The sequence below is a fragment of the Rhodamnia argentea genome, chromosome 7, assembly GCF_020921035.1.
Source record: "Rhodamnia argentea isolate NSW1041297 chromosome 7, ASM2092103v1, whole genome shotgun sequence".
In the NCBI taxonomy this organism is placed as follows: domain Eukaryota; kingdom Viridiplantae; phylum Streptophyta; class Magnoliopsida; order Myrtales; family Myrtaceae; genus Rhodamnia; species Rhodamnia argentea.
The window spans coordinates 12052208-12067357 of NC_063156.1; the positions used below are offsets into that span (position 1 = coordinate 12052208).

Here is a 15150-nt window from a genome sequence, read left to right on the forward strand (position 1 = left end):
TTTTATACTTAAATGAATGATTTACTAAAAATCAAAATTTAGGTGTCAACACTGTCATGCAGGAAAACGCTCCTCTTCTTCCGCCATTAGAGTGTCGGTCAAAAAGAAACCTCCATGTTGTTTGCGAAAGTTGATCTTGCAGAAGCAGTAGCCCAGATTGAAAAAAAGAAAAGAAAAAAATGGATGCACCGAATGATGTTAATCGGGGAGAATTCAGGCGGAAAATAAGCTGCTTCAGTGAGCAGGACCCGCGGAAGCTTCACTCTGAAGCATTCACGGTTTCTGGTTGTAAATGGTACTTCGAAAGTTGTTTATTTTTGTTCTTTGTTTTTCTATTTTTGTGTTCTTTCTTGATGATGGTGTTGCCAAGCGAATCTTGCATCATCCGATCTGTTATGAGCAGGAGAATTCTGGTATTCCCCAAGGGGAACAACACGGACCATCTGTTGTTGTACCTCGATGTCCCTGATTCTGCGACGTTGCCGAGCAGGTGGACAAGAAACACCGGCTTCAGCTTGAGTGTGATCCATCAAACCAATGATGTTCGCTCTATTAGAAGGGGTTGGTTCTCTTCTTGAATTGGATTGTTTTTTATTGGAATCTCTTCCTGTTAATGTAAGTGTATGATGGGTTTGTCTCTGGTTGATTGTGCATCTAGATTTTCAGATTGAAGAAGAACAAGGGTCTAGATGGGGAAAGAGTAGGTTAGAACAAGTGTAAGAGGGAGAGAATATGTTCTCTATATTTCATTCCTATGAACCCTAAAAAGTGGGTGAGCTTCTTACATGCGCGTACGACAACCTTGAGGTTACTGATAAAGGAATTTAGCGAGTTAAGTTTGTTAGCAACCGGTCCAGCGGGTGGAGGAGTTGGGGCTTGACTGCGCCGACATCATCCAAATGTTGATTCAGATAAAAGAGAGGAGCTGCAGTTTAAGTTTAAGATAGTTACTTCTGGTGGTGTTAAGATGTTGGGTGCTGCTTAAGCTGATCATATGGAGGTGTACGCTTCTTCTGTTGCTTATATTTTTCTTGACGCACAGTACAACATTCTAGTTCTTGGTCACCTCTAATGTTTCCTTCACGTATTATGCTCTGGTGTTGTAGTAAAGAAGCTTTTGAACTCGTCACCCTATCTCCCGAATTCTGCAGGGACATCACGTGTTTTCACCGCGAGGCACAGAGACCGGGGTTACATAAGTTTCATTCCATTGACTGAGCTTCGTAATCGTACTGGGGGATACCTAGCAAATGACACTTCGGTGATTAAAGCCGAAGTTTGCGCATTATCTAGGGACATCATGAGTTAATATTGGACCAGAAAACGAGAAATTTGATTGACCAAGAAGCCGCAGCTCAAGGACCAATCGAGGCCGGAAATGAGTGAAAAATCGAGGAGTGAGGGGATGATTCTGGCCTAACTTCGCTTGCTTATTTCATGATCCAAAAAAGCTTGAAAAAAATGCGAGCTAGGTATCACGATGATCGATCTTTGAGTCTATTTTTTGTTGGTATATCGCTCGTGTGCTGATTCCTAAGTGTAGCTTTCCAGATTTGGCTTCCTGACAATTGTTTTGTGTATGTGTGATGATCGAGTTGTTCCTTCACACAAATCCTTCTTGATATGACTCCGCCTATGGTGTCGTTACCTAAGAAACACAGACACTCTTCGGGAGCCTACAAGTCATATCGTGTCGTGTTCGACGCTTTCCGAATCTCTCGACACTCTCGATACGCGGCAAACACATGGTCAGCGCTCCGGATACGTCAACAACATGTAAATCTAGCATCCCAGTATGCCATTTCGACACACATGTGGTCAATTAAACATTTTCAATAAGTTAGGGATCAAAATGTAAATTTAGCACCCACCCATCGGTGGCCGCGATGGTTTGAGTCCAGTTCCTTTCACGAGGATCCTGGGTTCGAAACTCGTAGGCGTCGGTGATTTAAGCGGGGGGTCGTGACGGTGGGATGCTGCGCTAGCCACCCCCGAGGACTAGTCGTGCTTCATCGCTGGTTCGAGCCATAGCTCGCCGGCCGCGCGGACATCTCGGTTACCAAAAAAGAAAAAAATGTAAATTTAGCAATTATATATATTTAGTTCATATATCCAACAATCCCAAAATTAATATGCACAGCCATAGAAAAAAACTAATCATGAATCCCTTAAATAAATAAAAAAACTTATCGCTGATATTTTTATATACACATAATAATTTACTCTATATATATTTAATGTATAATATATCCCAACGTATCGGGATTATCTTTTTCCTTTTTATAGAAATGACGTGTCGGCGTGTCATGTCCCGTGTCGATGTCGATGCTACTTAGGTCATTACAGTCTTGGGGATTCAGAATAGGAGAGTCTACCTTGTCCTAAGTAAGGGATTTTCCCACAGCAATTGAGTTTGGAATGACAAAACAAGGATATTATCTGATGGTTGGCAGCGCGCGTACCAGGACAGAGCCACAAACAAGTGGCTCTAGTGTTGGAAAGCTCGTAACGATCAAGTCTTCATACAGGAAAAACCAAACTCAGAATCCTTAATCGTAGCAACGGAGTCGATGCTCTAAAGTTACAAGAAATGGAACCCTAAAAGCTCGAATCTTTCTGTGAAAAGGACTCGCCTGCAGCAAGAAGGAGACTTACATAAACAGAAGAACCTGAGGAAGCGTTGTGCTTGCTCTCGACTCCTTTGGAGTGGTTGAAGCTCTACTAGATATCGAGAAGGCTCCATGGGACATGAAACCTGTTATAATGGAAGCCCATGCCCTGCTGGCCCATTTCAAGAATACAACCATAGCCTACTGTAGAAGATCAGAGAACCAGGTTGCTGACTTCCTTGCAACCCCTTTGGCATTTATTATGTAGCGATGCTCCCTTGTTGTGCTTTTCTACAAAGCACTCTTGAGACTTGTAAATAAAATTATTGTTCCGCATCTTGCTCAGTGAAGTAGCTGATTTTCCCCTTGAATTCTCCCTGATTCACACCATTTTGTGCATCCATTTTTTCCTGTATTGAACTGTGCTTTTGCACGATCAATTTTCGCAAACAACACAGAAGTTTCTTCTTAGCCGACGCTCTAATTGGCAATGAGGAGGAGAGCTTCCTACATTAAGGGATGGTGTCGAACTTTGTTGACCCTTCGACTTCACGGTGACAGTATGTCGCACAACTCGGGCTTTTATGGAAGGAGGGATGGGGGAAAAGCAAAACAAAAAAAGAAGAAGAAAAAACAAAAAGAAAATCAGAATTAAAAGGCTTTATATCACAATCAAGAATTCACGAATACCATCTAAATAAATAAAAAAAAATCAATGATATGCACAATCAAATGAGATATGGAGAATATCCTAAATTTATGCATGATGACCCGTGATATAAAAAATCAAGGGAAATAACCTAATTATCTCCAATATATGAAAAACATCCTAATTAGCGGGTTTAGATTGCAAGTAATTGTGCCTAGGTCAATTTGAAGTCAACCTCGAGAAAAATCTATAATTGTAGTGTTCTTGTCCAACCGGCCAGACACGCAATTTTCTCCAATTTTTTCATTCAATTGACTGAGCTTCGTACTCATGTTGGGGGATACCTAGCAAATGACACTTTGATGATTAAAGCCGAAGTTTGCATCTTAACAGTTGCTCCTCCGGTGGACATTCAGCCAGCTGGACTAAAAGTTTGACTCCTATTTTACTAGTCTACAGGAATTCGTCAATGCCGGTGAGACTACTGGCATTAGTGTAGGATCAACTTCATGCCACTATGGTGCTTTGACAGCTAAAATTCCTAGCTTAGAAGAAGTTGAGAAGGCTAATCAGTCTTTGAAGGAATGCCTTTTGGATCTTTTTAAATTGAATATGAAAGAGAGACTATTTGAGGCGCTATCCACTTTAAGCTCCGCCAGAACTGGGTTATCATTAGAGCAACAAATAGCAATTTAGACATTTCAGGCCAATTTCAATGATTTCACTTCCCACTTCTTTGCATTTGAGTCATACAATGCTGAGTTTGAGCTGCATAAACTACAAAAAGATCAAAGGTTCTCTGTCATGAAGAAGAACCAAGATACCCACATTTTTATAAGCAGTTAATGGATGACCTCATCAAGGAAGAGGAAGAGCTCAAAATAAAGATGGAGGAAGTGAAGTCTACGAGGGAGAAACTTCTCTCAGACTGGGAGGTAGTACTAGTCGAGTCCGAAGAGGTGAAGTCGGGCTATAAAGATGAGAAGAAGAAAGTAGCCGAGGCTGTGGAAAAGAAGAGAATAGCTGAGGAAAGAATGTCTAGATCAACTGGTGCTTGGGCCAATTTGAAGGCTCAATTCTGCTAGAACTTTTAAGGTTTCAAATAGGCTATGAAGCAATTATTCACATGAAATATGAAGACTGTGTTTCAGCAGAACAATTGCTTAGAGTGGTTTATGTGGTTGATCCTCTGTCATATTAATTTAGTCAGCATGTGAGTCAAATGCGCACACACACATATGTATGTCTATGGAGTCGGTTCTTGATGTCTCCATATGAATTGCGTCGCCAGTGCTTTTTTCCTTTGGAGCTTGGAAATTCTCCCAATTCTAATGCACCATCCTGACTATTCTTCTGCCAATATGTGATGATCAAGTTGTTCCTTCATATAAATGCTATTTGATATGACTCTGCACTGGGTGGCTCTAGTAATCTTCTTTTCTTAGAGGTTTTGGCCAAAGTAAACTTTTGTGTCCAAGCTAGAAGTAGACTCGAGTCATATATTCATACCCAGTGGAAAATTTAAGTATGCATAACGGGTTGCATTCGACCAGTGCCACACACTTGATGACAATATGGAGTCTATTTTGAATGTTGTTAACTTTTACGAAGGCTTAAGTACACTACAAGTGCCAAAACTTGTGTACGGCGCTCACTTTAATGTCAAAACTTTCAAAACGATCACTTAAGTGTCAAATTTTTTGAAAAACGATCACTTCAGTGTTAAAACTTTCAAAACGATCACTTAAATGCCAACATTTTTTGAAAATGATCATCTAAGTGTTAATTTTTTTAAAAATCGATCACTTCGGTGTTAATTCTATAGTGCCACGTTAGCTCAAATATTAATAAAAAATAGCACGTGTTGGATTTTCGGCAAGACATGTCAACTCAAATTAGAGTTGACACTGCGATGATCGTTTTTTAAAAAAAGTTGGCACTTAAGTGATCGTTTTGAAAGTTTTGGCACTAAAGTGAGCGCCGTACATAAGTTTTGTCACTTCTAGTGTTCTTTAGCCCTTTTAAGGAGGATGAGAACTTTCTTGTGGCACATTGTAAAAAATGGTACAAAAAGTATATGGTTGAATGATGATCCTGAGCAATCAGTATGAAACCATATTATATATGTTATGAGTTCTGAAGAATGAGTACATAATTGATATGATGATGCTGACCATGCAATGGTGGGGCACCTAGCCAACGAATTCACTAGGCCAACCTTCCTTTCAGAGGATCGCTCCTATAGCTTGTGTCGTGGAATGCCCTATTGTGACGATTTCCACTTATTGTAATCATCATTAGGAGAGCGGCATCAATTTCCGAATAATTTGTACACAAGTGACCAACCTTGCCTTTGGACATCTTCCTTGCTATTATTCCTAACACAAACTCCCTCACACAACTCTTACGATCCAGCTGTATCTTTCCTATCACATCCCTCGCACTTCTATTAAGGACAAAGCATGTGCAAGCCCACACTCGAATGAGGACCGGACGATGTTGGGCCTGCATCATGCAGGCCGACAGGCACCCCATTCCGCCCACAATTACATATAGCATTAGCCCAAGTTTCTTTAAAATCCATAACTGGGATTGAAATTGAACACCTTATTTTGGTATATGATGAAAGGATTGTAGGCGTAATAAGTCGACACGCTCTTACTAGAAATTGTAGAATCCACATTATGTGATGGACCTATATATATTTCAATTGCTAGCCAACTTTTACCATTTCAATAAAAGGTCCAAATGTTATGAGAAAATACGGTGAATATAAAACCTCAATGTTCATCATAATTGAAGGATCTCATAATCTAGATTGAAATCCATTAAAGGGTCATGTCACTAACTAAGTAGCACCGATACTGACACCGACACCGACACGCGACACGACACGACACGCCGATACGTCATTTCTCAAAAATAGAAAAATCCGACACGTCGGGGACACGTTATATTAAATATTTTTTTTTAATATAAAAAAATAAATGAAGCCGAAATAGGTATTATATGCACTGATTCGAATCGTAGATGACGAGCTTTCACTTACGTCAACAATTCGACAAACTCAAGAATTGTAAAAAATAGAAAGATATCATATTCTGGAAAACTTAAAAGCATGGCACCATCAAAGGATTCCAAACGAGATTAGAAGGTTTTATCTTTCATAAAAGATCTAAAAGTTAGCATTGCCGAGTAGTTAAGGCTAAATTTTTAGAAGATGGGTCAGTCCCACAACTTAGAGTTAGAGAGAAGGAAAGGGAAAAACGACGACGGGGGTCGCAGTTCTACAATATCTAGGGTTCCAAAGTCCAAACTGTCGTTATTAAGTTTTTTCTCTTTTTTAATGAACTTCACATGTCCGACACGCCGGACTCGGGTGTCGGCAGAGTGTCGGACCCGTTGACCAAGTGTCGAAATGCCGATACGCGGTCAACGCGACCGACACGGGTGTCGGGAGGTGTCGGACGGGTGTCGGTGTCGGACACGGTGTCGGACACGACACTTTCACTTAGGAGGAGTGTCGGTGCTACATAGGTCACTAACGATTGAGCCAAGAACACACCAGTCGGATTCTAGATAAAAATGAGAATCGAAAGAGTGATTGTAGCAATTATAATTGCTGGTCAATGTAACCAAAATCCATGATCAACCATTGAATTAGCATCTGAACACCAGCTTGTACCACTCACTTCCTTATGTCCAATGTGCTTTTTCAACAGAGACATGGAATAGATGATGAATTTGAGCTGTAGCTGGCAAAGTCAGGCGATAGGCAAGCTTTTCCGCTATTCTCTCAATTGGAAAAGAGCCACTGCACTTGGGAATAAGCTTGTGAGATTGTCAGGATCTCTGCTTGTCGGGTTGCCGCTTTAAGTATAGCATGCCAGGTAGTAAACATCATCAAACTACCCATATGTATTTTATGTTAGAGTAATTAAATATTAAACCACACATTCATCTTACAGTTTAAGCTTTTAGAGCAGTTGGTTGTGGTCCTATCAAATCTCACATTTCACTCATGAAGCACTGACGTTCTTTGCGTAAATACTCAAAGAAAGGGAATGCTGCAAAAATTTCATACAAAAATAAAAATGGAGAAAAGGATTGTTGATAACTAGGGTGGCAATTTGTGTTCAAGGGTCGTGTTCGTGTTGTGTCAACATAAGAGTATACTACAAAATAAGTCCACTCGATCACATTATAATTAATTTAGGATCATGCTTTTTTGACTCATTATTTGGCTTAAACACTCCGTTTATAGTGCAGTGACTACATTATTCTTGGCTTTTTTCTCCTTTACAATGTTGTACCCATAATGAATCAAATGTGAGGCCCATTTGGGCCTTTTTTTTTTTTTTCCTTCTTTCTCTTTCACTTTCCTTTTCCTTCTTGATATTTGGTTGACTGAGGATGCTGCCTCACCTCCGACGAAGGTTTATTGACAAATTTTCTAGCTCCTAATCGTCCTAGATGTCCAGTTGCCAGTGCATCGGGTTGTCCTCTTCACGCTCTAGTCTTTTCTTGCGTTGCCCTTGAACTCAAGCACCACGATCAATTTTTTTCTGATTCTCAAAAATCATTACAATAATCAAAGGATCATCATAAATAATTACAAGCCCTCTCTTCATTGGTAAATCTCGGAATGATCCTCTCGAACCACAAAGCCTCAATTTCAAAAGGATTCTTCCAAAATTATTGCCAAAGGTGGCAAAATCCACTCGTTGACTCGATTGGTGATGGAATTTAGATTTTCCTCACTAGTTACAACGTGAATCTCTCTGAAATCTTGATGAATCATCCATGGCAGGGAAATCTAAATCTGTGGGAATTGTACTTTGAAAGCCCAACCTCCGGTGATCTCCCGATTCGGTCTCGGTCTGATCGGTGTAATTAATCCTTGTCGTGCTATGGAGGCTTAACACCAAGGCCGAGCTCTACAAGGAAGTGTCGTGCTCTCCTACCTATGCCTCGTGAATAATTTGAACTACCCCACGAACCTCAAAGCCTGCTCGGGAGACAAGCAAGTAGCGAGGCACACGGAGAAAATGAGGCATTACATGGCGAGTTATGAGGCAACGGTGTTGAACAAGGTTCTATCGTCCCTCCTAGAGATGGCAGCCAAGGGACAATCACCAAAGGTGGCAGGGGCATGTCTCCAGAGGTTCAACGCGACGTTCAACAAGGAGTACCAAAAGGCGGAAGCGGATGCCGTGGATTGTCTGGACGAGAAGTTGAGTGACGAGATTAAGTCGTTCCTCTTGAGGAAAATTGGAGGAGGAAGATGGAGAAGCGCTGTGATACGCTTTAATACAAGCGAGGACAAGAAGAAGGAAAGTGGAAGAAAAAGAAGAAACAAATAGAAAAATATTGAAGCTGTGGTGTACAGCATTCAAAGGAGGAAAATTGAGGGGTAATATAGTCAATACAATATAAAAGGGAGTGTTTGAGCCATATGAGGAGTGGAAAAAGCGCCGTCCATAATTTATCGTGTCTATCTACTTGACACAAATTGACACGAAATTAATCTGAAATTAAGTAGTTGACACAACCTCTGTGGCATTATTAAGTATTGGGTTGACGAGTTAACACTAGTGCATGACTTGCTATGACATGAAATTTGCTCGTCCACACGAAATTAACCCACCAATGTAACACGATATATCCTAAGTTTCAAAAAAACTATTTAGAGACCGCAATAATTGGTAAACAAAATACCATCAAATCAAATTGAAAAATATGGTCAAAACCGAAGGAATATCATTAATTTAACATGTTATTAGTAAAAAGCCTAAAGGGACAATTTTTTAATTAATGGATATGTTCACTAGAAGTCTTAAAACTCGTCGCAGAGGTGCAATTGACTCTTAAAATTTACAAAAATGGCAATAGAGTCTTAGAATTTTTCAAATTTATTTAATCAATTCCTTCCGTTAACTCCATCCAAATTGACTAACAAAAATTATAGACATGGCTTTTTTAAACATCTTCTCTCTCTTACATGGCGATCATGTGATTAAAATGACATCGTTTTGGTCCAAATCTAATTTTTACTACAATTTATGTTTAAAATAATTTAATAAATAAGGTAAAATAAATAATAAAATAAAAAATACTGACACCTACGAGTGAGGGCTTTGCAGCCCTCGCCGCAGCCGTCTCACCACCGCAGGGAAAGGACAATGATGGTGGGAAAGTGGTTGGTGGGGGTCCCTGGGCCTCAGCAATGGGCCAACGACCCTTGCCGACCGCAAGCGAGGGCCAGCTGGCCCTCGCCCAGATCCTTTCCTTTTCGTGTTTTGGAGCTCTTGAGCGGAGAAGAGGAGAGTACTCGTGAATTTGATGCGGATCTGTTGAGAAAAGCACAAAATTTTCGTCGATTGTTAGGAGGCAAAAAAGGTTTCGTAAGGAACCGAAACCCAGGAGGCAATCACAGAAACCCTTATCCAGATCCTTTCCTTTTCGTGGTATGGAGTTCTTGAGTAGGGAAGAGGAGAGTACTCGTGAATTTGAGGCAAAACTATTGAGAAAAGCTTAAATGTTTGTTGATTGTTGGGAGGCAAGAAAGGGTTTTATAAGGAACCAAAACCCAAGAGACAATCGCAGAACCGCATTCTTCATGAAATTCAGCCGACCTTTGCCTGTCTCGCCAGGGTCGCCGAACCATGACTGGGGCTCGGCGACCCCTGCCGACCACTTCTCCATCATCGATGGCCCTTCTTGACGGTGGTGGGTAGCGGCGCGAGGGTTGCAAAGTGCTGGGTGCTGGTTCTCATTTTTTTTATTATAAATTTTACATTATTTTTTAAGTAATTTTAAATGCAAATTGTGTTAAAAATCATATCTGGTCCAAAACGATATTGTTTTAGCTACATCATCACCTCGTAGGAGAGAGAAAATATTTAAAATGGAAATTTCAGCATCTCAAATTAGATGGAATTAACGAAAAGACTCGATTGGACCAATTTGACAAGCTTTAGGACTCGATTGTACCTTCGTAATAAGTTTTAAGACTTCTAGTGAACATATCATTTTAATTAATCCTGTGTAAACAGGTCACGTACATGCCGTGTCGAAAGTCGAGACCAGCCCCTTAATTATTTACCGTGTCTAGAGGTTGAAATGAAATTGAATTTGGCACGATTGGGGTCAATCCAAACCAATTAACTTTGTCAGAGATAATTATAGTAGTTCTCCTTATTAAAGATAATTACGATATTTATCTTGATATTCCACATCTCCCGCGATTGTGCGTGTATCTATGAGAATCCGCATATCTCCTTTTTGACTGTGATCGAATAACAATTCTCTTTTCCGGTATATCCTTGTCTTGACATCGTTTAGAGTCTTTCGGGATTAGTGCGTCGGCTTTCCGAGAGTTGATCGTGCAGAAGCAGCGGCCCAATAAAAAAGAAATGTCTGCGCTAACTGATGTTAATCGGGGAGTATTCACATGGAAGATCAGCAACTTCACTGGGATGATTGCGCGGTGGCTTTATTCTGAAACGTTCATAGTTTCTGGGTGTCAATGGTACTTCAAAATCTGTTCTTTCTTTTTCCATTTTTTTACGGTCGTTTCTTGGTGATCGCACGTTCATCGTGTTGCCAAGTGATTCTTGCACCGTCCGATCCTTTTTGAGCAGGAGAATTATCGTATATCCCAAGGGGCATAACACAGACCATTTGTCGCTGTACCTCGAAACCGGTGATTCTGCGAGGTTGCCGGACGGGTGGACGAAGTTCAGTTTGAGTGTAATCGATCAGACCATTGATGTTCGCTCTATTAGAATAGGTTCGTTCTTGAACTGGACTGACTTATCTCGCAATCTCTTGTTCTTCTTCAATCTATTTGTATGATGGGTTTCTCCCAGATCCATTGTGCATCTAGATTTTGTGATATCGTTATAGCGATCAGATGAGGAGAGGCTACGAGAGAAGAAATAGCAAGAGAGATATTGAAACTGAGAGAGAGAATCTGTATTTCATTTGTTTAACCTCGCAAAGGCTGGTGAGCTTCTAACATGCGGTACCACAATCCTGAGGTTACTCATTAGGCTGGTGACCTAAGTTTGGGAGCACAATTTAAGGTTGGTCTTAAAAATGTGGTGCGTTGTAAGTCTATAGACTTATGTATGAATTTAGTCGCTTATGCTGATCATAGGGGAGGTGGTTCTAATATTTTGCTTGACGTACAATACAACATTCTAGTTCTAGATGTGTCTCTAGTTTTTCTTCCACGTATAACTCTGTTGCTGTTGTAAGGAGGTTTTTGAATTCATCGCGCTGCCTCCTGAATTCTGCAGAGACGCAACGTCGTTTCAACGAGAGAGAAAGAGGCTGGGGTTACCGAAGTTTCATGTCCTTGACTTTGCTTCATAATCCCAGGTTTGGATACATAGCTAATGACAGTTTAGTGATTAAAGCCGAAGTTTGCGTCTCAACATTTGCTCATCCGGTGAATAGTCGGCCAGCTAGACCAATTGATAGCTTCGACTCCTATTTTACTGGTCTAGAGGAACTCATCAAGGCTGCTGGGACTAATATGGCTAGTGTAGGACCAAGTTCGTGCCACCAAGATGGTGCTTTAACCACTGAAATTCCTAGTTTAGAAGAAATTGAGAAGGCTAAGCAGTCTTTGAAGGAATGCCTTATGGATCTCTTTAAATTGACTACGAAAGAGAGGCTATCTGAGGCACTATCAACTTTAAGGTCAGCCAGAACTGGATTATCATTGAAGCAACAAATAGCAATCGAGACATTTCAGGCCAATTTCAGTGATTTCACTTCTGACTTCTTAGCATTTGAGCAGGACAATTCTGAGTTTGAGCTGCATAAACTTCAGAAGGATCAAAGGTTCTCTGATTTGAAGAAATGCCACGAGATTCACATCTTGTATAAGCAGTTAATGGATGAACTCATCAAGGAAGAGGAGGAAGTGAAGTCTAGGAGGGAGAAGCTTCTCTCAGACTGGGAGATCTTACTGGTCGAGTCCGAAGAGGCGAAGTCGGGCTATCAAGATGAGCAGAAGAAAGTAGCCGAGGCCGAGGAAAAGAAGAGACTAGCCGAGGAAAGAATGTCTAGATCAACCGGTGCTTGGGCCAATTTGAAGGCTCAATTCTGCTAAAACCTTTAAGGTTTCAAATATGCCATGAAGCAGTTATATTATCAAAACCGTGTTTCAGCAGAACAATTGCTTAGAAGGGTTTGTGTGGTTGATCCTATATCACATTAACTTAGTCAGCATGTGAGTCAAATGCGCGCACACACGCATACACGGGTATGTCTACAGAGTCGGTTCTTGATGTCTTCATATGAATTGCGTCGCCAGTGCTTTTTGCCTTTTGGAGCTTGGAAATTCTCCCAATTCTGATTCGCTATCCTGACTGTTCTCCTGTTAAAATGTGATGTTTCTCGCCACAACATAATCGTTCTAGGGTTTGGAGCTTATGGGAGTTTTGGAACTGCACAATCAAATGCAATCGAGCTCTCATTTCGTTGTGCAATATTTACTTTGTTTAAAGAGGATAATGAATGAACCAGAGCACATGGGGCCTTTAATTCTTTAGAGGTTTCCGCCAAAGTAAAGTTCCGCGTCCAAGCTAGAAGTAGACTCGAGTCGTATAATTCGTACCCAATGGAAAATCTAAGTATGCACAACAGTGGCGTTCGACCGGCACCACACACTTGATGACAACATGGAGTCTATTTTGAATGAAGTGATGTTAACTTTTGAGGAGGATGGGAACTTTCCTGTAACACGTTGTAAAATCGTACAAAAAAAAAAGAAAAAGTAGATGGTTGAATGATGATTCTAAGCAATCAATATGAGACTATCACGTGTTACAAGTTTTGACGAATGAGTAAAGAGTTGATATGAGGAATTCTCACACGTTGGAAGCTCTTTTTGAGAGATCCAATCAATTCAAATTGAGAGGATTTAAAAGCAAGGCCAGGAAACTCCTACATGACAACATCGATATCCAAGTCAACGATTTTTGGTTAAAATTGGTTGAATAGACTCAATTGGCAAAGTTTTACAAGATTTCGGATTCAATTGGTAAAATTGAAAGGATTATAATTGAATTGACAAAAGTGGAATAGGTATTGGACTTTTTGGACATTTTCCGAGTCAATTGGTCTTTGCCATGGTACCACTCGGCACCTGGTGAGCCGGCTCGCCGAACCACTTGCTTCTAAGAATCATTCCCATGGCTTGTATTATGGAATACCTTATTGTGATCGACCACACCACGTCACCACTTTAACACGGGTATTGCGTGTCCCGAGCAACGCATGCGTCTCGATTCAACACTCGAACCGATTTCGATCACCATCAAGAGAGTGCCATAAATTCCCGACAGCTAATGCACGGATGGCCAGCCCCAACTTCGGACATTTTTTCACATATGATATTCCTTTCGTGAGTAGATTTTCTAGCACAAAGTCTATTGACACCACTCCCACGATCAAGTTGTACTGTTCATATCTCTTCCCTCATGTCTCTCCCTGTGTTACAAGGTTCACCTCCATGCTTTTTCCATGGAATGGGGAGTTCGGATCGTGAAATTCTCCCACACTTGGTTTCAAAAGCGACCTCCTTTCATGGACATACGAAAGTAATCTCTGTAATAGCGGGACAAGCGTGAGGGACGGGATGCGAAGTGCCACGTAGGAAAGAGTGGGCTTCGACAAATTGGAGAAGCTTGGTTTCAGAAATAACAAGTTCAATGGATTGATTACTAAAAATCAAAATTTTAATCCAGAAAATTAATGAGTATATTCATTTGATCTTAATTCCAGGATTCCAGCATTATCGGATTCTACCTTTTTTTTTTTTTAAGGCAGGGTTTTGAATACTTACTTAAACACCACGCGCATGCATATATATTCAAAAAAGGATGAGGGAAAAAGAAAATGATTTGCAGAAACATGCATTCTAAGAAAAGGAAAGGTTTTAGAGGATAATGGCATGCAGAAATAGAGATAAAGAAAGTGAATCTAAAATCCTTTGGTTGGTTTCTACCCAGAGTAAAATAAGGAAGCATAGATAACATAGAAAATCAACTTGGGTCCGCAGCCATGTGTGTTGACATAAGGGTGTACTGTTACAAAAAAATCAACTTGAGCACAATATAATTTAGTCCATCATGTCAATCTACTTGACACAAATCGACATGAACTTGACCCGGAAATTAAGCGGCCGACACAACACGACCAGAGTAACATGATTAAGTATCGGATTGACCAGTCAACACGAGTGCATGACTCGCTACGACATGAAATTTACTCGCTTGCACGAAACACAAGATATGCTCAGCTTTTCATGAAATCTATCTAGAAATTGCAATAATCTGTTAAAAAAAATCACCTAATCAAATTCAAAAATATGGTCATAGCCATTGGAATATCATCAATTTAATTTTCTCGAGGTTGAAGCAAGATTGACTTGGGCATGATCAGTCTCAATCCAAGCATGTTAACTTTGTTAGAGGAAATTATGATATCTTAGAGAGTCATCGAATACAAATTTTATTTTTCGTGTTATTCTTTTCTTGACATCTTATTAGAGTCCCACTAAAGTGTCGTATTAGATTTTCTTTCACTCGGTTAAAACTCGGGAAAAATTTTAGTATATGAAAGTGTGTTTTAGCAAATTTATTGCTGGATTATGTTAATTCCAACAGGATATTAGGTCAAATATCTGCATTTATAGCCAGTTTCTTAGTATCTTTAGTTGAATTGCGGGGTGGTTGAAAAATTTTTTCTCTTGGAACTTCAGCACAGAGTGCTCTAATCCATTAATTGTATTTGCTCTCTTGTATATGACCTGTCATGACACGGAATGAACTCACTCACACGAAATCAACCCAAATCTATTTACAAATTTCAATG

At 40.3% G+C, this 15150-nt stretch overlaps 2 protein-coding genes and 1 pseudogene across 2 annotated transcripts in view; all 3 read left to right on the forward strand.

Moving 5' to 3' along the window:
- Positions 1 to 15150, forward strand: part of LOC115741917 (MATH domain and coiled-coil domain-containing protein At3g58270-like) — a 136916-nt gene that overhangs the window by 81795 nt on the left and 39971 nt on the right. The window lies entirely within an intron of this gene.
- On the forward strand, positions 180 to 4378 carry LOC125315806 (annotated as a pseudogene).
- On the forward strand, positions 10674 to 12382 carry LOC125315809 (MATH domain and coiled-coil domain-containing protein At3g58410-like). Its single transcript, XM_048281672.1, has 3 exons — positions 10674 to 10789; positions 10902 to 11050; positions 11562 to 12382. The coding sequence occupies exons 1-3, from the start codon at positions 10674 to 10676 to the stop codon at positions 12380 to 12382; spliced, it is 1086 nt and encodes a 361-aa protein (XP_048137629.1).